Here is a 21,515-nt window from a genome sequence, read left to right on the forward strand (position 1 = left end):
TGCTGCGTTTGTATTGTGAGCTATCTGAAAACGTTTTTATTCTGTATTTACGTTACTTACATCCATGTGCTATTTTTTAGCTAGACATGTGTGTCATGCAAGCTAGCAGCACCCCATGAGAAACGGGCCGAAGTGTTTAAGTGTTTACCGGAGTTTTGCACCCTTGGCAAGCGGACTGAGGTATGTGATGAGAGATGATCTGTTGTTATATTTTATTTAACTGAACTGTGTAATCCCTTGATGCTGTTTGAAGTAACCCCTTTTGTTTTATTTAATCTGTGACTGTATATCTCAGAATTACTTGTTTGAACTTGCCTGAATTAACTTAAGCTCATTGTTGTTATTGCTCATTGTTATAGTTCAAAAGGTACTGTACGGGTATCAATTTTTTCTTATTTTATAGTTTTCACGGTGCTCAACGTCCAGAGAATGAGCCGTGTGTGGTGAGGAAATAAATGGCTGCACCCGTTAGAGACTCTCTTAGGGCAGGGATAGCTCAGTAGGTAGAGTGGTTGCCCCATGATCGGAAGGTCGGGGGTTCGATTCCCCTTAACAGCTACCCTGAGGTACCCCTGAGCAAGGTACCGTCCCTACACACTGCTCCCCGGGCGCCCAATGGCTGCCCACTGCTTCACTGAGTGAATGGGTTAAATGCAGAGAGCAATTTCCCCACGGGGCTCCAATAAAGTACAATAATGTACACACTTTCTTCTGTCGTTCTTGATGCCAAGGGCTGCTACATTTACATTGCATTTTGATGTACTGTGCTCACGCACACACACACACACACACACACAGATAATTATCATTGCTGTCACTGTTGAGTCGTCGTTAACTGGTTTTCTGTGCATTCATACGAGAAATCGTTACTGGTTTTTCTTGCACCAGTCTGCGGATTACGTGTGTGTGTGTGTGTGTGTGAAGGAAGTGGCATGGAGAAAAGAACCATGTGATTGAGCAACGTATCTTTTAAAGTAAGAGCATGTTATTTCTGTCAGGTGCAGTATACTTATTCCTGCTATGTCGGCTAGATAAGTTTTACTCTTGGTGTTAAGGCTGCGGGGAAATAGCACTGTAATTGCCTGAGTACGTTAAATGCATTTCTGTTTGCTATAAGATCTCTGTGGTATATATTTGTTTAACCCTTGTATGGTGTTCGGGTCTGTGAGACCCGTGTTCAGTTTTTTTCAAAAGAAAAATTAAACAATTAATTATTTTTTCACGTGTAAATGTGTTGTGTCTTTCCACTCACTCCACTTGATTATAACTGATTTATTTATAACATTTTATATAAAAGAAAAACGAGAAGCACATTAATTCATAAATGTGATCTAACAAAGGTAAAGGGAAAAAATTAACCATGTTTGCTGTTCATATGTCTTGTAATTGGGATGAAGTAAACATCTGTTGAGTAATTTAACATAAAATTGTTTGATAGTGTTAATTTGGAAAGCCAAAACTCTAGCGGGTCCACCAGACCCATGAACACTGGCTGAGTAACAAAAATACGAACACCACACAAGGGTTAACACATTCTTGTGATGACTACAAATTCTGAAGTACGAAACAAATATGTCTGTTAAAAGAGATGCCATCGCTTACCAGTTTAACTGAAGGACCAAAAAATTGTCCTGCAGGTTTGATGCATCAGATAACTTAAAAGAAATGCCAGAGCGCAAAACATCCCAGACAGGAGATAATCACTTTTACTTTCAATTTCAAAGCCAGTAAAAGGTGGTTCCTGTTTTAGGTTCCAGATTTTAATATTTTCACAACTGTTTTTAACTGTTATGCTGGTTCTTTGGTGAGATGAAGTTGACTGACTTCCTACTTGTAACTGGGAAACCATTGACATTTTGTGATCCCAAATTAAAAATTTAGTTAGCCTTTTTTACTTTCATTTGTGATGATGATGGTGAATATTAATATTATCATGATCATTATTATTATGTCTCATGTTATCATTTATATTTATTAAGTGTTTATCAACTTATGACAAACAATGTTAAATAATATCTAGGACCAAGGTCAAACCGAACCTTTGAGATTTTTTTAAAGTTCTTCTTCTCTTTTGTTTCATTTGATCGTTAACTCTAGTTTTCTTGCTTTTTAGCTTGTATTTAAATGGTTATTTGAAATTAAATGAACTACATTAATATATAAGCAGACTACCATTGCTAATCCAGCTTAACATGGTGATAATTTAATAACCTAAAGGTAAAAAATGCAAAAGTTTAGTTTTACAGAGAAATTGATTTTGGAAACAGCAGGCAGGGGAAATTATTCAATTTCCAGCAACTCTATGGCCACAAACATAAAGCGTAACCTACCTTATTACATTAACTTGACCAAATGTTTTCTGAACTCTTTGCTCATGTGGCTTGCATAAATAAAAACAGGAAATGTGTACAGTTTAAAGATATTCTGTTCTACTCAGTTAAATGTTATTTATGTATTTACTGTATATAGCACCAAGCACTTGGATATGGAGGACCACAAGAGTCACACGCATCAAAATACAGAATTGTGTGCTTAAATAATGAATTGAAAGATAAAATACGCAATTTAAATTCATTTATTTATTCAAACATTATTAAAGTAAATTATTATCTGATAATTTAATTTAAATAAAAGCACTACTTAAAAATCAATATTTCAAAATGAATTATTAATCCATTAATAAATAATCAAAAATGAATTTCACAAAAAAATAATGAAAGTGTCAATAAAAATTTCACAAACATTTTTGAATTCCAAACTAAAAAACTGATTCTATAAATCTTTTTTAAAACACAAAAAAAGAGAAATAAGTAAGTACATTCAAAAATCAAAGATTTATTTTTGACTTTGTTAGGAATAAAATGATTAAAGAAAGCTGTTTTTTAAATGATTTTTTGCATACACATTGCTATGTGCTCATGAAAGAGTTGGCACTCCATGCAATAGGGGTCAAAAACTTTGATTTTGCACTACGACTGAATTGAATTATCGTGATTGACATGTAGAAGTGCAGAAGGTTTTGTAAACATGCTAACATATCATAACTGGTTAAAATCAGGATGATATTTTCTGGGCCAAGGGAGTCCAAACAGAATGTCCCGAACTTGGAAAATAAGTAGAAAATAGCAGGCTTAGAATTGCTAGATAATATTAATAATCAAGGCTAGGTGAGGGAGGTGTTTTATCCTGGAGGAGACGATCTGGGAGACGCCAGGACCGTCACATCACTTCTCAGAAGAAAGATAGAAAGTCATAACAACACTTGTTTTTGTCGGAGTATGTATCACCCACTCTGAGAAGCATCCTTTTTGCGAAGCAGATTGCTGATTTCACATCGCGGTCCAGCGCTTTAACTTGTACTTTCAACTGCTGAAGCAAATTAAATCTTTTAAACAACAGACGTTCTGTACTTCCTTAAGAAAAAAATTCCACTCCTTACATGAAAATCCATTTCCTTTTCCTGTTAGCTCACGGATTAGCTATTATATGAACAAATTATTCGTTTTTTGGATTACCTGGGATAGCTAACGCATTAATTATTGGATTAGCTATCTCATTTCCAAAATCCCCAAAGCAATGCAAATTATCCATGCCGTGCAATTTAAGGATTGGTTGGGCAGACAAAGGCTGGCTGCCTGGATTTTCATATATTGCTGTTTTTGCTCATAGCTTTGCACTGCTAAGAAGTGTGTGTGCTTGCCCAAAGGCCATTTTTACACTCTGCTCGACATGGATATTGTGAAGAGAAAATTATTAGAAGGCAAAGAAACTCAAACTCAAGATATCTTTTTCATGCATACATGGACGATCCCCCCTCATCGCCCGATCCATCCTGCAGCAACGTGTGCAGGACAGATGTGACACAGAGGAAAGACCGCCCAGGGCTTTCAGAGCTTTCTTTATTTATACTTAAGCAAGTTTTCAAGGAAGTAGGAGTGGCATGTTCAGAATATAAAACATTTCCATAAAAGGAGAGACTGTTCGCTTGTCAGCTGAAACAGGAGATAACTTGGTATGTATAGAAATTCAGACATTCCCATAAAAGGAGAGAGAGAGAGAGCGCTAGTTTGTCTGTTAAAACAGGAGGAAGTGTCGTATGTCACCGCATTCCTCTACACATATGGCTTCAATCTCTCTTCCTGTGTTGGTTCCAATTCACAAGCTCTTCTTCCTTTAAATGAAGCTACAAATAAACATAACACAAACTAAAAAATCTTATATCAGATATGTAAAGAATGAAGGGACCTTGTAGTGAAATAGAGAGCTGAACCTCTGAGTGTGCGCCTCTGGACTCAGCCTGACCACCTCTTAACAGGTAACCTAAGACCTCTCATCCAAGAAGGTTCTTCAGTTCTGAGAGCCAAGGTGACACAAGGTTAAAGGTCGCCTACAAGTTCTGCAAAGATGAAAGGCACAAGTTGTCAAAACTCCCAAGCTTCTCAGAAAAGTCACTAGACCACAAATGAACATTTTTGAAGGACAACAAACTGTACTACAGGTGCTTAAAGGTGGGCCACAAGTTTGCCTAAGTTTCCTGTTTTACTTTGAAGTCAGTGTTTCAGGTTATTGTATCATGTTTTAAATTTAAAGTTTTATGTTGGTTCTTGTCTGGAGGTGGACGTGGTGGACATGGTGACCATGCTGGTCTCTCCGGCTCGCTGAGCTCCTGCTCAGGCAGCGCGGACTCCTCCAGCTCACTGAGCTCCTCCGTGAGCGGGGCGGGCTCCTCCGGCTCGCTGAGGTCCTGCTCGGGCGGCGCGAGCTCCTCCGGCTTGCTGAGCTCCTCCAGCTCAGGCTGAGCAGGTCTGGGTGGCGCCGTAGCCGCAGGTGGTGGAGCAAAGAGTGGTGTGGAGACCTCAGACTGAGGCGATGCCAGCTGCACTAATGGCTGGTTTACAGAAGCGTCTGCGGCATCACCGTCCACTGTAAACAAAGAAACAGATGGTGTGAGAAATGAAAAAGTGTCCCCATTACTCACCACAGCCGGCAGTAGAGCTGTCTGGGGATCCGACTGTGGTGAGAGGCGCTGGCGGCATGAACGTCGTTTCCATGTAGACGACTGGGCCGGTGAGCAGCCTAATTCGGAGAGTGGAGGTGGAGGGTTGAGAGCAGGAAGTCCATGAAGTCCCAACCATGGGTTGAGACAGTCAACCAGCCAGGGAAATTTAAAAAACGTCTCCTGCAGCTGCCTCTCCACGGCGAGACGTGACGCAAGACTTCCCCGGGCTTCTCCCACCACAAATCACATAGTCTGTAAACTTTGTTCATTACCTCCCTCCTGAGCCTCTCCTCAGAGTCCGCTGGGCCCATGTTTGGCTGGATCATTCTGTCACGGTTGACGCTGGCCAACCATGGGGATGTGAGGAAGGAGGACCCAGGTGGGTCGATTGTGTCCAACTTCCTGATGTACTCGTGGATGTTCGTTGTCTCATCCTGGACAGTGATTCTGACTCTCGCTAATCCTTGGCCTCCTTTCTTTTCGCTTAGCATACAGTTTCAGGGTGCTGGATTTGCATGGTCAGGAGATTCCTTGTCTTGATGTCAATGATCTGTTATCTAATGGGTTATCTGATGTTGATTTCCTGATTCTTCTTCTTTCCATCTAGCTGACTAGGAACTTGCCTCACCCACTGCAGGTATTTGGAGGCTGTGGCTTACAGAATGTCTTCAGTTTGGTCTTCCGTAACCAGTTTAGCTCAAGGAATAAAACGTGCCCCGAAGATTTGATGTATCAAAAACCTTAAAAGGAATGCCATAGATAACTATGAGAATAGAAAAAAGGATTTGCTCTGCCAATGAAAGATCCCAGATAGGAAATAATCTCTTTTTCTCTTGATTAAGTTAGGAAAGGTACAAAACAAACTACAAAACACAGTGGTTGTGCAAAGCAGTTATTACGCAATGTATGCCTGTAGTATAATGAAGTTACATGATTTTTACCTATCAGAATGTTTATTTAAAAACAACGGCTTTTGCTTTATTTTGCCTAAAACTATTCAATTTAAAGTTTTATGTTGGTTCTTGTTCTGAACTTTAGACGTAAGAAGTTTCACAGGCCTATACTTAAATTTCTTTTTGAAATATTCCATATATCATGTTTTTTCACTACTATCCTCATGTCATCTCTTGGTTCCAGGTTCAGTAACAGATGCACTGATCAGCATAACTCCATGAAAGGAAATTGTCTACATATCATAAAACATTAATCATTACTATTTTATAGTGCCAGAGGTTACCATAAAATAAATATAGAACATTTTTAGCAGCTCTCACACACTTTAATATTATTGTACTTGAGATTCTCCCATTACTGTAAAAAAAAAAATGTTTCCAAAACGAGGCTGGCAGCTATGGTTATTGCATTTCATTGCTGTACTGGGACTGCTATGGATTCTTTCACAACTTAGTCAACTGAAAACAGGCAAAAGTGCTGCCTACGTTCTCAGGTATCAGTGGCTACAGTATACCGATGATGATGAGAGCCCAGAGAAAGTTTGCAACTGCTCAGCAATCCTGCGGGGAGAGAAGGAAGAATTTCAGAAAGCCAAATTACTGACCATCAGCAAAAACTTCCAGAAGATTATTCAGATCCCTGATGAGTATTATATCAATGCAACCAAAGACTGCAGGTTTGTAGTTTTAAATCACAGGTTTTAGTAATTACTGAACTCTTAATCACGATTTACAGATATGGACTTTAAAACCAACATTGCGTCTTGAAAACTGTGAATTTATAGGAAATTCAAAATAACCAGGAAATACATAACATTCCCATTAAGCAAGGAAGAAGAGGACTTTCCTCTGGCTTATTCTATGGTTGTACATCACAAGGTAAGCATGTTATATAATTTACTGCAACGTTTAGCAGTAGGTCTAAATATGTAAAGTTCTAAGTGATTAAATGTACAGTGCATGGTGTACAGTACAGGGAGCATGGTGTGAGCTTGATCTTTTGAAATTTCTTATCACAAAATTACTGTTTTAGGTATGATGGATATCTCACATTGGTACTTTAGTTTTGACCGTTTGTTAAATAACCATGAAAGTGCTCATTTGAACATTTTCACCAAAAACATTTAGGAAGCCAATTAAATTGTTCTTATCTTTAGGTGCAAAACTTTGAGCGACTACTGCGAGCTATCTACACACCTCAAAATATTTATTGCGTCCATGTGGACAAAAAAGCACCGGCCTCAGTCTTTATTGCCATCAATGCCATTACTTCCTGTTTCCCAAATGTGTTCATGGTCAGCAAGCCTGTGGATGTGGTCTACGCTGGATGGACACGTGTACAAGCTGATCTTAACTGTATGGCTGATCTCTATAACACCAGTACAAACTGGAAATACTTTATCAACCTCTGTGGTCAGGATTTCCCTCTAAAAACTAACTTGGAAATTGTGCAAGCTTTGCATTCACTGAAAGGAGGTAACAGTTTGGAGTCTGAAGAAATGCCTCAAGGAAAGAAGAAGAGGGTGATGAATGTTTACCAAGTAATTGATGGAAAAATGCAGGTACTTCTTTTGGATATTTTTTTCATAATGTATCATGTTGCCATTGATCAATTTACTTTGCTATTGTAAAAAAAACATTGTTTCAGACTTACTTACGATCATACTAACTTTTTAATTGTCCCAGCCAGTAGGAAAAACAAAGGATCCAACTCCCTTCAATCTCCCTATACTATCAGGAAATGCCTACATTGTGGTCAACCGAGGTTACATTCACAGTGTGTTGGAAGACAAGCGAATACAGGCCCTCATTGAGTGGGCCAAAGACACCTACAGTCCTGATGAGTTTCTGTGGGCAACAATACAACGAATGCCTGGTGTTCCAGGCTCAACATGGCCCAACCGTAAATTTGACATCACAGACATTAATGCAATTGCACGGATGGTGAAGTGGCAGGGGCACGAGGGGTCAGAGGGTTCTCTGCAAGCAGTATACCCAGAATGTAAAGGCCATCATGTCAGATCAATATGTGTGTATGGTGCTGGAGACCTGCAGTGGTTGATTGAACAGCATCACCTTTTTGCCAATAAGTTTGATGCAGACAGAGATCCCATTGCTATCTATTGCTTAGAGAAATATCTGAGACACAAGGCACTGACTGAGTTGGATTAGTTGGAGAGTTAATCATCCACTATGAAAAACAATTCAAATGGATAACCAAAAGTATAAACACATTCTTGGATAGTGTTGGATCATAACTTCATGTGGACCTAGATGTGTTATAAAAGTTGTGGAGTCTGAATTTGTACGACAGTTACTAAATGTAGCAGTGTTGTCACGCCTTTTGATTTAAGTTTTGTGATAGTGCTTTGCTTAGTCAACTGAACTCCCACCTGTAACTGGGAAACCATTTAGTTAGCTTTTTTTCATTTTGATTTGTGACAATGATGATGATTATTATTATGTCACATGTTATCATTTGTATTTCTTAAGTGTTTATCAAATTGCAGTTGTGTCAAACAGTGTAAAATAACATCTAGGAGATGGGTCACACCAAGCCTGTAGGGGTTATTCTTTTTTAAAGTTCTTCTTCTTTTTCATTCTATTTTATCATTTACTATCAGTTTTTCGGCAATTTAAGCTTGTAATTAAATGGCTATTTAAAATTATATTAAGTACATTACTATTTACATAGACTATCATTGCTAATCTAGCATGGCATGTGATAATTTCATAACCCAAGGGTAGAAAATGTAAAACTTTAGTGTTTGGCTGTGTACTATAGAAAATAGATAGAGAACCTACAGGTAAATTGATTGTGGAAACAGCAGTCTGGGAGAATGATTCAATGTCCAACAAAATGGCCCCAAACAACCCATGTAGGTCTGGATTTGGAGTCACACTCAAAATTAAGGTGGAAAAACACACTACAGGCTGATCCAACTTTGATGTAATGTCCTTAAAACAAGTCAAAATGAGGCTCAGTAGTGTGTGTGGCCTCCACGTGCCTATATGATCACCCTACAACACCTGGGCATGCTCTTGATGAGGTGGCGGATGGTCTCCTGAGGGATCTCCTCCCAGACCTGGGCTAAAACATCCACCAACTCCTGGACAGTCTGTCATGTAATGTGGTGTTGGTGGATGGAGCAAGACATGAAGTCCCAGTTGTGCTGAATTGGACTCAGGTCTGGGGAACGGGCAGGCCAATCCATAGCATCAATGCCTTTGTCTTGCAGGAACTGCTGACACACTCCAACCACATGAGGTCTAGCACTGTCTTGCATTAGGAGGAACCCAGGGCCAACTGCACCAGCATATGGTCTCACAAGGGGTCTGAGGAGCTCATCTCGGTACCTAATGGCAGTCGGGCTACCTCTGGTGAGCACATGGAGGGCTGTGCAGCCTCCACCCGAAGAAATGCCACCCAACACCATTACTGACCTACTGCCAAGCCGGTCATGCGGGAGGATGTTGCAGGCAGCAGAACATTCTTCAAAGCATCTCCAGACTCTGTCACGTGTGTCACATGTGCTCAGTCTGAACCTGCTTTCATCTATGAAGAGCACAGGGCACCAGTGGCGAATTTGTCAATCTTGGTGTTGTCTGGCAAATACCAAACATCCTGCACAGTGTTGGGCCGTAAGGACAACTCCACCTGTGTATGTTGAGCTGTCATGACACCCTCATGGAGTCTGTTTCTGACTGTTTGGACAGACAAATGCACATCTGTGGCCTGCTGGAGGTCATTTTACAGGGCTCTAGCAGTGCTCCTCTTGTTCCTCCTTGCACAAAGGTGAAGGTAGCGGTCCTACTGCTGTTTTGTTGCCCTCCCCCACGTCTCCTGTTGTACTGGCCTGTATCCTTGTAGCGCCTCCATGCTCTGAACACTAGGCTGACAGACACAGCAAACATTCTTGCCACAGCTCGCATTGATGTGCCATCCTGGATGAGCTGCACTACCTGAGCCATTTGTGTGGGTTGTAGACTCTGTCTCATGCTACCACTAGTGAAATCACCACCAGCATTCAAAAGTGATCAAAATATCAGCCAGAAAGCATAGGTACTGAGAAGTGGTCTGTGGTCACCGCCTGTAGAACCACTCCTTTATTAGGGATGTCTTACCAATTGCCTATAATTTCCACCTGTTGTCTATTCTATTTGCAAAACATCCATCCATCCATCCTCATCCGCTTTGTCCGGGGCCGGGTCGCGGGGGCAGCAGCCTAAGCAAAGAGGCCCAGACCTCCCTCTCCCCAGCCACCTCCTCCAGCTTATCCGGGGGAATACCAAGGCGTTCCCAGGCCAGCCGAGAGATATAATCTCTCCAGCGTGTCCTGGGTCTGCCCCGGGGCCTCCTCCCGGTGGGACATGCCTGGAACACCTCACCCAGGAGGCGCCCAGGGGGCATCCTGAGTCTATCAAATAAAGCTGAAAAATGCCCCCAAAAACCCAATTTGAAGCAGCTAATATGTTTCTTTGCTATGTATTTAATATTAATTACCTTTAATATCACACATTATTTCTTCTATTGGTCATTGTAATAAAAAAAATGAAGGCTCTCATTTTACATATGTTAATTAACATATACATACTTATCACTTACTTTGCTGCTGTTTTTCTATACACTAGTATAGATGGTATAGACTAGCAGATGGGTAACAGTATCGAACGCTGCTCAATATTGGCTATCTTTGTTAATGCATTCTGAAAATTAATACTCAAAACTTGCCTGTATGATGAATTCATTGAATCCCAGCCTTTAACACAGTATCCTGAATCTCAGCACTGCATGTCCAGTATATGCCAATGTTACGTGTATAATTTTAGCATTCACTGCACTTACAGTCTGTACACTTAGTCAAATGTGTGGTAAAGATGCAGATAATGAAATTTAATTAATAATATTATTAATATTAAATTAATAATATATACATAATAATAAACAAAAGCTGAAATATATTTCGTTTAGTATTTTTGTCCGTATTCTCTGTGCTGTGATATACAGTATCGAGATATATAGATCTATACATCCCCTATTGCCCTTGCGGGTGGTCCTGTGTAGTATCTATGCTGTTCCTAGGACTGCGTTCTTCCGGAAAGAGATCTCTGATGTTGTTCCATGAATTTGCTGGAGCCTCCTGCCTAGCATGGGGGTCACTACACCAAGAGGTCCGATTACTGTTGCATTCACCCTCTGCATCTTCTTGAGTTCTACTCTCAGCCTTTGATATTTCTCCAGCTTCTCATGTTCTTTCTTCCTGCTGTTGCTATCTCTCGGTTAGCTACATATATCACTACATCCGTCTTCCTCTGCTTATCCATCACTACTATGTCTGGTTGGTTAGCCATCAACACTATATCCGTCTGTATGGGGAAGTCCCACAAACTCTTGGCTGGGTCATTCTCGACCACCCTAAGAGGCATCTCCCATTTTGACCTCGGGACTTCCAGCCCATACTGAGCACAGATGTTCCTGCATACTATGTGTACTATGTATACAATTGGTTATGGTGTTCCACGTATACCCTGCCTGCTAGCATACTGCACCCTGCTGTTATGTGCTGGATTATCTCCAGTGTTGGGCAAGTTACTTTGAAAAAGTAATTAACTCATTCACTGCCAGCCATTTTCAAATCAGGTAACTCCCCACTGCCAGGGTTTTTGAGCATTTTTACTCATTTTTGAAGAGCCACAGAAAACTGTGTGTTATGATCATATAAACGCTGAACCTACCAAAATGAAGAACAGACTCTCTTCTTTCATCCAAAAAAAAAGCTTGTTTGGCATTTTACACACAGTACTGGTACAGTATCTAGAAAATGTGGGAAAATACTGGCATCATATACAGTACTTAGCTACTTCTGAAGAAATTATGATGGGACCCTAAAAAAAATTACTATGTACAATTATGGATTTCTATACATTTTACATCAGATGAAAACGTTTGTTGTAAGATTCAGATAATTATTTGTTAAAAGCGAGACATTTTAAATGAGAAAAAGAAAGAAAAGTATTTCTTTTTGCCCCCCTTTCCCTGTTAATGTCCTACCTGGGCCCCTGGCAAAACTTTGCTAGACTTGCCCCTGCACAGTTACCAGCTGTCAGCTACATAAAAAAGGATTCTGGTGTTATTTGTCTCTCAGAAATGAATGAGTTGAAGGGAAGTTATGAACTCATAACTTCCCTTCAACTCATTCATGTCACCTAAAGGTAAACCTGTTTCTCCATCACCTGTTCAGCTCTGATGGTTCAGTAAGGACATCTCCTGGTTTCATCTTCATGTTTCCCTCTCACCACATATCCAAACCGATATAATGACCAGCAGCTTTACAGCTGTGGCTCCAGCAAGCATCAGCTGATACTAGAAATTAATATTAAATAAATTCTAACAACAGCTGATCAAGCTTAAACGTGCTGCTGTTGTTTAGCGCGCCATCCGCTGGTTTCCTCTTTCTGGCGCAAAGTGGGCGATAAACAAACAAGAGAGAAAAGCCGACCAGCTGATCACTGATCAGTTTTATGATTGAAGTAGAAACAGGAGAGGGAGGGGGGAGAATGAGAGAAGAAGAGGCAGCTGTGCAGCAAAGACAGAATAACTCCAGCTTTGTTTCTTTTCCATTGTAGCTGAAGTCCGGGACAAACTGTGTTCCTTTTCACCTCAATACGAAACGCGTAATATTTTCTCTGAATACGATTCTGTTTTTTACAGCAGGGTTGGAAACTCTAATAACTAACCTTATAAATAAAATAAGATAAAACAAGTTCAACATCAGTAACATCATAGCACCCGCCCAGCAGTATAGAAACTCCGTCATGCCAGCTAGCACACAGTACCAGTTATTGTAACTGACTGTAAAAAGTCAGCATAACGAAAATAAACTCCACCTAAACTTGGTTTATATCTGACCCAGATAGACTGCAGGTCATAACTTCTTACCTGAAGTTCAGTTCACCGCCTCGGGTCTCTGCTCCTCCTGCCTTTCCGTCATCCACCTGCCAGCGTGTTGCATCTGCTGGCCTCCACCACTTGCTAATGTTACTGAATCTGTGGAAGCTCCGCAATAGCAACCACCAAACAATTGAGTTATTTTTACACATCTCCCAGCATCTGGCCAATCCACCACCTTTCAGTGTTTATACCATTACGGAAAAAAAACGAAAAAAAAAACAAAAAACCCATCGGCCCATAAAAATGAAAAATCACCATCGGCCCACCGGGCAAATACCCGGTATGCCCGATGGCCAGTCCAGCTATGCTTCCGTGCAACTGATATAAGATGCGGTAAGCTGAACACAGCTCCAACCATCTGTTTGTTGAAAAATAGTAACGGACCGCGTTTTCTTGTTAGTAACTGTAACGGCGTTGTAACGATAGGAATAGTAATTAGTTAGATTACTCGTTACTGAAAAAAGTAATGCCGTTAGTAACGCCGTTACTTTTAACGCCGTTACTTGTAATGCTGTTACTCCCATCACTGATTATCTCAGGGGCATCTTTACACAGCTTGCACCTGGGGTCTTGCCTGGTGTGGCAGACCCCTGCCTCTATGGATCTTGTACTAAGAGCTTGTTCCTCAGGGTGCTGGATTGGCATGGTTAGGAGCTTCCTTGTCTTGATGTCAGTGGTCTATTATTCTAGCGGGTTATCTGATGTTGATTTCCCAGATCTTTCCATTCCGATGACCTCTAGGTACTTGCTGTGGCAGATTTCTTTTCTCATGTATTAATCACATATTTTACCCATGTTAATAGTAATAGTAAAATCACTTTCTCACTTAGTTTTATGCATGTGCACATCAAGAAGCTTATTATCATATATACTACAAAACACAGAGGTAAAGCAGTCATTACGCAATTTATGCCTGTAGAATAACTAAATTAGATTATTTTAACCTAATAGAATGTTTCATTTAAAAACAGGTGTTTGTTTTATTTTTAGGTAACATGAATTGCTGTGATAAGACCCTTATGAAAAGGACACCGAGGGAACAGTTTACCCTGCCCGGGATAGGGTTACCGGGGCCCCACCCTGGAGCCAGGCCCGGGGAGGGTGCCCGAGGGCGAGCGTCTGGTGGCCGGGCCTTAGTCCATGGGGCCCGGCCGGGCACAGCCCGAAGAGGAGACATGGGCCCATCCTCCCGCAGGCCCACCACCCGCAGGAGGCGCCATAGGGGTCGAGTGCATTGTGTGCCGGGTGGCGGCCAGGAGCGGAGGCCCTGGCGGACTGACCCCCGGCTGCCAAGACTGGCAATAGGGACATGGAATGTCACCTCTCTGGTGGGGAAGGAGTTAGTGCGTGAGGTTGAGAGGTACCGGCTAGATATAGTCGGGCTCACCTCTACACATGGCTTGGGCTCTGGAACCAGTCTCCTGGAGAGGGGCTGGACTCTGTCTCAGAATCATCAGAATCAGAATACTTTATTGATCCCTGGGGGAAATTATTTTTTGTTACAGTGCTCCATTTTAAACCAACATTAAGACAAGACAGACAATACACTAACTAAGAATAGTACAATATATACATATATATACATACATACATACATAAGTCACTCATAAATAAATAGTTGGAAAAGAAACATGTGTAGTTGTAGCAGTAACCAGTGTGTTAAGTGGATGCGTTGTACAGGGAGATGGCCACAGGCAGGAATGATTTCCTGTGTCGTTCAGTGGTGCTTTTCGGTAATCTCAGTCTCTCACTGAACGTGCTCCTGTGACTGACCAGCATGTCATGGAGTGGGTGGGAGGTGTTATCCAACATTGTCTTTATCTTGGACAGCATCCGCCTCTCCGACACCACCTTGAGGGAGTCCAAGGTGGTGTCGGAGAGGCGGATGCTGTCCAAGATAAAGACGATGTTGGATAACACCTCCCACTCAGTCTGGAGTCTCAGTCTGGAGCTGCCCTTGGTGAGAGGCAGCGGGCTGGGGTGGGTATCCTAATATCCCCTCGGCTTGCTGCCGGTACGTTGGGGTTTTTCCCGGTGGACGAGAGGGTTTGTTCCCTGCGCCTTAGGGTCGGTGGTTGGTGCCTGCCGTGGTGGTAATCCCCGAACCAAATGGTGGACACCAGAGGTGAGGGAGCCACCAGGCTGAAGAAGGAGTCCTATCGGGCTTGGTTAGCCTGTGGGACTCCGGAGGCAGCCGACAGGTATCGACAGGCCAAGCGGAATGCGGCTCGGGCAGTGGCTGAAGCAAAAACTCGGGTGTGGGAGAAGTTCGGAGAGGCCATTGGTTAAGACTTTCGGACTGCCTCGAAGAGATTCTGGCAAACCGTCAGACGTCTCAGGAGGGGAAAGCGGTGCTCTACCTGCACTGTGTATAGTGCTGGCGGAGCGCTGCTGACGTCGACTGAGAAAATTGTCAGGCGGTGGAAGGAATACTTCGAGGACCTCCTTAATCCCACTGACACGTCTTCCGAGGAGGAAGCAGAGTCTGGGGATGAGGGGAATGACCCGCCAATTTCCGGGGGCGAGGTCACTGAGGCAGTTAAACAACTCCTTGGTGGCAGAGCCCCTGGTGTTGATGAGGTCCGCCCCGAGTTCCTGAAGGCTCTGGACGTTGTAGGGCTGTCCTGGTTGACACGCCTCTGCAATGTTGCGTGGAGATCAGGGGCAGTACCTGTGGACTGGCAGACCGGGGTGGTGGTCCCCATCTTTAAGAAAGGGGACCGGAGGGTGTGTTCCAACTACAGGGGGATCACACTCCTCAGCCTCCCTGGGAAAGTCTATGCCAGGGTGCTGGAAAGGAGAGTTCGTCCGTTAGTCGAACCTCGGATACAGGAGGAACAATGCGGTTTCCGTCCTGGTCGCGGAACACTGGACCAGCTCTTTATCCTCTCCAGGATACTTGAGGGTGCATGGGAGTTTGCCCAACCAGTCTACATGTGTTTTGTGGACTTGGAGAAGGCATTCGACCGTGTCCCTCGGGGTGTCCTGTGGGAGGTGTTGCGGGAATATGGGGTGTCTGGCCCATTGCTACGGGCCATTCGATCCCTATACAACCGTTGCAAGAGCTTGGTTCGCATTGCCGGCAATAAGTCGGACTCGTTCCCGGTGGGTGATGGGCTCCGCCAGGGCTGCCCTTTGTCACCGGTTCTGTTCATAATTTTTATGGACAGGATTTCTAGGCGCAGCCAAGTGGCAGAGGGCTTTCGCTTTGGTGGCCTCAGAATCTCATCTCTGAGTTTTGCAGATGATGTGGTTCTGTTGGCTTCATCGGGTGAGGGCCTCCAGCTCGCACTGGAACGGTTCGCAGCCGAGTGTGAAGCAGCGGGAATGAGGATCAGCACCTCCAAATCTGAGGCCATGGTTCTCAGCCGGAAAAGGGTGGAGTGCCCACTCCGGGTCGGGGATGAGTTCCTGCCCCAAGTGGAGGAGTTCAAGTATCTCGGGGTCTTGTTCGCGAGTGATGGGAGAAGGGAGCCGGAGATCGACAGACGGATTGGGGCTGCAGCTGCAGTAATGCGGACGCTGCACCGGTCCGTCGTGGTGAAGAGGGAGCTGAGTGTAAAAGCAAAGCTCTCAATTTACCGGTCGGTCTACATCCCTACCCTCACCTATGGCCACGAGCTGTGGGTAGTGACCGAAAGAACGAGATCGCGGATACAAGCGGCAGAAATGAGCTTCCTCCGAAGGGTGGCTGGCCTCTCCCTTAGAGATAGGGTGAGAAGTTCGGCCATCCGGGAGGGGCTCAGAGTAGAGCAGCTGCTGCTCCACATCGAAAGGAGCCAGCTGAGGTGGTTCGGGCATCTGACAAGGATGCCCCCTGGGCGCCTCCTGGGTGAGGTGTTCCAGGCATGTCCCACCGGGAGGAGGCCCCGGGGCAGACCCAGGACATGCTGGAGAGATTATATCTCTCGGCTGGCCTGGGAATGCCTTGGTATTCCCCCGGATAAGCTGGAGGAGGTGGCTGGGGAGAGGGAGGGTCTGGGCCTCTTTGCTTAGGCTGCTGCCCCCGCGACCCGGCCCCGGACAAAGCGGATGAGGATGGATGAATTGCTGTGGTCCTATTTTGTATGTTGCCTAAAACTATTGAATTTAAAGTTTTATGTTGGTTCTTTTTCTTCACAGATTAGTACACAGATTTACATGTGAAAGTACTTTAAAAAATAGGTTTAAGAAGTTTCACAGGCCTATACTTAAATTTCTTTTTTAAATATTCCATACATATGTATGTGTGTTTCCCTGCTATTCTCATATCATCTCTTGGTTAATGGTGGAGTAACAGAATTTCAGAAAGCCAAATTACTGACCATCAGCAAAAACTTCCAGAAGAGTATTCAGATCCATGATTATCAATGCAACCAAAGACTGCAGGTTTTTAGTTTTAAATCACAGGTTTTAGTAATTACTCAACTCTTAATCACGATTTACAGATATAGACTTTAAAACCAACATTGCGTCTTCAAAACTGCAAATTTACAGGAAATTCAAAATAACCAGGAAATGCACAACATTCCCATTAAGCAAGGAAGAAGAGGAGTTTCCTCTGGCTTACTCTATGTACATCACAAGGTAAGCATGTTATATAATTTACTCCAACGTTTATCAGTAGGTCTAAATATGTAAAGTTCTAATTGATTAAATTTACATTGCTGCTAGTGGCAACCAATGACTGTATAAAACATGGACGACGCGACAGCTCCCCAAAAGTGAAAAGTGAAGCCAAAACATCTCTATCGCCCCCTGGTGTCTGGCTGCAGTATAGGTCATAAACTCCGCCTCCATGTTAGCGGACGGGACTGGGGTCAGACTAAAATAAATTTATTCTCCTCAGATAATTTTTTTCCAAAGATTCTTTCTTTTGTTATCAATAGTTTTCATCACGCTGATTGATGTCCAAGGGGTCTTCTCGCCCATAAGTTTGATTCTAATTCCTACCGCGGTGATGTTAAATTGGGGTGAAACGTCATCATAACAGCTTTGACTGGCAGCTGCAGTCACGGAGAAACTTGCGCATCTCTGTTCGCGAATAGCAGATAGAGCGTAGGCTCTGAGAGGAGGGCCAGCGTTTACGCTACGAAGACACGACCGAGTGTTTTAACCTGACAGCCTGAGGTGTTCTTCAGTAAACTGGACTACCCGACAGAAGGACCCGAGGCCCCGCTGCACTTTTTCGGTAAGTTAAACGTGTTTGTAAGCTAATCCGTAACTACCGACCTTAGCTCGGTCCTGAGACCTAGCTAGCTAAGATGAGGACTCGGCTGTCAGGGTTCGTTTAGCTAACCCGTGCAGGTGAATGAATTTACCCTGACTAAAGAAATCAAGAGAAACGCTCCGGGCTACTCACTAATTACTGTACTTTTAGTAGTATTATACTGGAAAAGCAACAGGCTGCATCCTGCTTCAGCTCCTGTGCAGAGCTGATTATTAAATATGTGCAAACAACAGCATGTTTTCAGTCTCTTGCCACGTCTATAAAGACAGTAACTTTTTTAAAAAAAAAAAAGCTTGTACCTTGTAGCTCCTCATTACTCGGGAACTATGGATTAAAGTACTGTAGTATACTGTAATACTGAAAAAAATGTAAGAGAAGAACTTCAGATCCTGAGTGTGTGAGGACAGAAGAATCAGCTTTATTTCAATTTTGAGGGATAAAATTTACATTTGAGTTTGATGGTTCTGTTCTCTTTGTGATTACAGGAGCTGCCCTCAGATTCAGACCTCAGCACCACCCAGTGACAGCAGACAGATCATCCAACATGTTAACTGCAAAATGAACTGATGAAAACAGTACAAAGGTTAACGTACCACATGTGCTGCAGTGAAAGCTGCAGCTGTTTTATTGATAAAGTTAAACACAAAAAAACAAAAGGATTAATCACCCCTGTAACTGTGTCACTATATATCAGCATTAACAGGACCTCAGTTTGTATCTCAGACCTGCACAGCTTCCATTTTAAACACTTGATGTACTCAGCTGCATGAAGAGCACGTTTGAGTTTCTCTAACACAATTAAATAAAACCTGATGAAAGTCAAAGGTCGTCACTTGTATGTTGGACTACAAACTTGTCATCTGGAATTCTTTCAGTTTTTTTTCACATAGTGGGTTATTTACCATAAAGTGATTCAGAGTTATTCATACCAGAGTAACCAAAGAGGATCATATATTTTTAAATATATAACTTTCTACAGGACTGAATATAATATCTTTATATAAAAGTCCGGAGCCTCTGGGGAGTATCCAAGTATTTATAACATTACACAAACCAAAGGTCTCCATCACAGTGTTCATGAAATGCTGGGTTTATCCATCTTCTGGGGCGGGCCTACGGGGGAGCTCTGAAGATTTCCCTGTGAGGGAGCTGCTGGTGAACATCATGAGTCCTGCTTGATCAATGCGATGAGCTTCAGTGTTCCTGGTGTTTCTTAAATGATGCCTCTCTCAGTGGGTCAACAGAACTTCTGGCACAGGACAGCTGTGATGAAAGAAAGGGAAGAAGTTTCTCCAAACCTCTGGACCCAGAAACCCAGCCTGGTCCTGATGGTCTCCCTCACTAGTTTCTCTCCAGGGTGAATGTAGCTGTTATACATAATATGGATTATTATTAAATGAAAAGAACACATTAGACTACATTACTGAAACGTTCTGCTGCTGTTTTTAAAGTTTCCATGTTACCAGGCTGTAGACTAGAGATTTAAACAGTTTTAGATCCATTACACTCAGTCTTATGTTAAAATCTCAAAGGACAGCATTATATTTTTCATATTAACAGTAACTCTGGGCCTCTGTGGAGTGTGCAGCTGATCTCATCGCTGTCTAAAAATGGATAAAAAAAACATAAGTGTTGAAGACTATTAAGAGTAGCAGGTGTGTAGCATCGCTAACTAGCTAGTGTAACCGGTGTGATTCTGCGTTGTGTCTGATAAAAAAGGTAAAAGAAAGAAAGACCTCCAAGTAAATAATTTGCCCACTCCAGCTCCTCTCCCACAGGGGAATTGTAGGAAAAGGGCTGGCATTTATTTTTACATTAAACATAAAATATGCATTTACACGTAACATATTTGACATAAGATAAAACAAAAACAACAACATGAAATCCGACATACCTGATAAAAAAGGTAAAAGAAAGAAAGACCTCCAAGTAAATAATTTGCCCACTCCAGCTCCTAGACCAAATACAAACAGTGGGGAAGAGGGTTAGCTCAACCCACCACAGCTCCCAAGCTAGCAAGGAGTATATATTCATGCTAGCATTTATGGCGCCTAAAACACATTTATGATACACACATACTACACACTTATAACATCTTACAAAAACAGGCTTAATAATGACAATAACTGAACTAACATCGCAATCATAAACATCAGGGTGGCTAAATATGAATTATGTGTGTTTCAAGGTGTTGGAAAGAAATGACACCCACCTCTCCCACAGGGGAATTGTAGTAAAAGGGGAGAGGCAAAACGGGTACACTGTATTTATAGTATTGCACCAAAGAAGAAGAAGAAAAGAATGAGGAGGGGCTCTAACTGATAATGAACACAACTACAGGCTTGGAGGTCCTAAAAGTCAGGTATAAAAGGAGCAGTTTGGGGGTTTAGAACACATTTTGTGTAATTATAACAATGTGATTTATGACTCTGTTACACTAGCAACAAGCCTCCAACACAGTGCGTATGCTAGCGGCTAATCTAGCAAACGAATTAACAACAGAGCGATTGTAGAACTATAAGATGATAAACTGTGTGTCTTTCTTTTTTTATAACAATGACATGGTTGTATTTACCTTAATTAAACGAGTCGTCAGTCGCGGTAAACCAGCAAAAAACTCGAGCCACAGGTGCTACGTAAAAAGTGTAGGGGGGCGTGTTTGCGGTCACGTCCAGTGGGTGTGTGGGCGGGAGTGTTACACAGTCGCTCCACCTCAAGTCACTACTGCGCAGACTCTGGCTCCAAATTTGCAAGATGGCAGCCTCCACAAGCGGGATATTTTGGCTTCATTTTTGCACAATGATAGGAGGCGGTGTCGCGTCGTCCATCTTTTATACAGTCATTGGTCGCAACACATACAGGAAACTGTTTCTCACATAACATTATGACAGGGAAAACCCTGAAAAACGTCTTAAGGTTCCGGGGTGCAACGCCTCCAAACATACATTAACAACAACACTGTCTTCAGCAGTATGTATATCCTATAATTTACTGCAACGCTTAGCCGTAGGTCTAAATACGTAAAGTTCTAATTGATTAAATTTATAATGTATCATACAGGGAGCATGGTGTGAGCTAAATATTTCTATTACCAGAAAATTGGTGTTATAGGAATGATGTATATCTCACATTGGTACTTTAGTTTTGATCATTTGTTAAATAACCATGAAAGTGTTCATTTAAACAATTTCAGCAAAAACATTTAGGAAGCACTCTCCAAAAGTTGATTCTGTTCATCTGGATGTAACGTTTTGTGGGAGAAACGTTTCGTCACTCATCTAAGTGACTTCTTCAATCTCAGCTGACTGCAGGTTCCCCCAGTCTTATAAACAATACATTTGCATAATGATGGTCATGAGAATTTGCATTATTAAGAATAAGGAACTGTCCTCCCAGCCCATT

General features: G+C 42.5%; 1 protein-coding gene across 1 annotated transcript; it reads left to right on the forward strand.

Moving 5' to 3' along the window:
* Positions 1 to 6,324: 6,324 nt before the first annotated feature.
* Positions 6,325 to 8,124, forward strand: LOC308403935 (beta-1,3-galactosyl-O-glycosyl-glycoprotein beta-1,6-N-acetylglucosaminyltransferase-like; the record flags this gene model as incomplete). The annotated part of the gene is made up of 4 exons (XM_080893723.1): positions 6,325 to 6,629; positions 6,738 to 6,831; positions 7,110 to 7,514; positions 7,639 to 8,124. 4 exons carry the CDS (start codon positions 6,325 to 6,327, stop codon positions 8,122 to 8,124), a joined length of 1,290 nt encoding a protein of 429 aa, XP_080749849.1.
* Positions 8,125 to 21,515: the final 13,391 nt, after the last annotated feature.

The sequence above is a fragment of the Rhamphochromis sp. 'chilingali' genome (assembly GCF_963969265.1).
Source record: "Rhamphochromis sp. 'chilingali' genome assembly, chromosome: 10".
Taxonomy (NCBI): Eukaryota; Metazoa; Chordata; class Actinopteri; order Cichliformes; family Cichlidae; genus Rhamphochromis; species Rhamphochromis sp. 'chilingali'.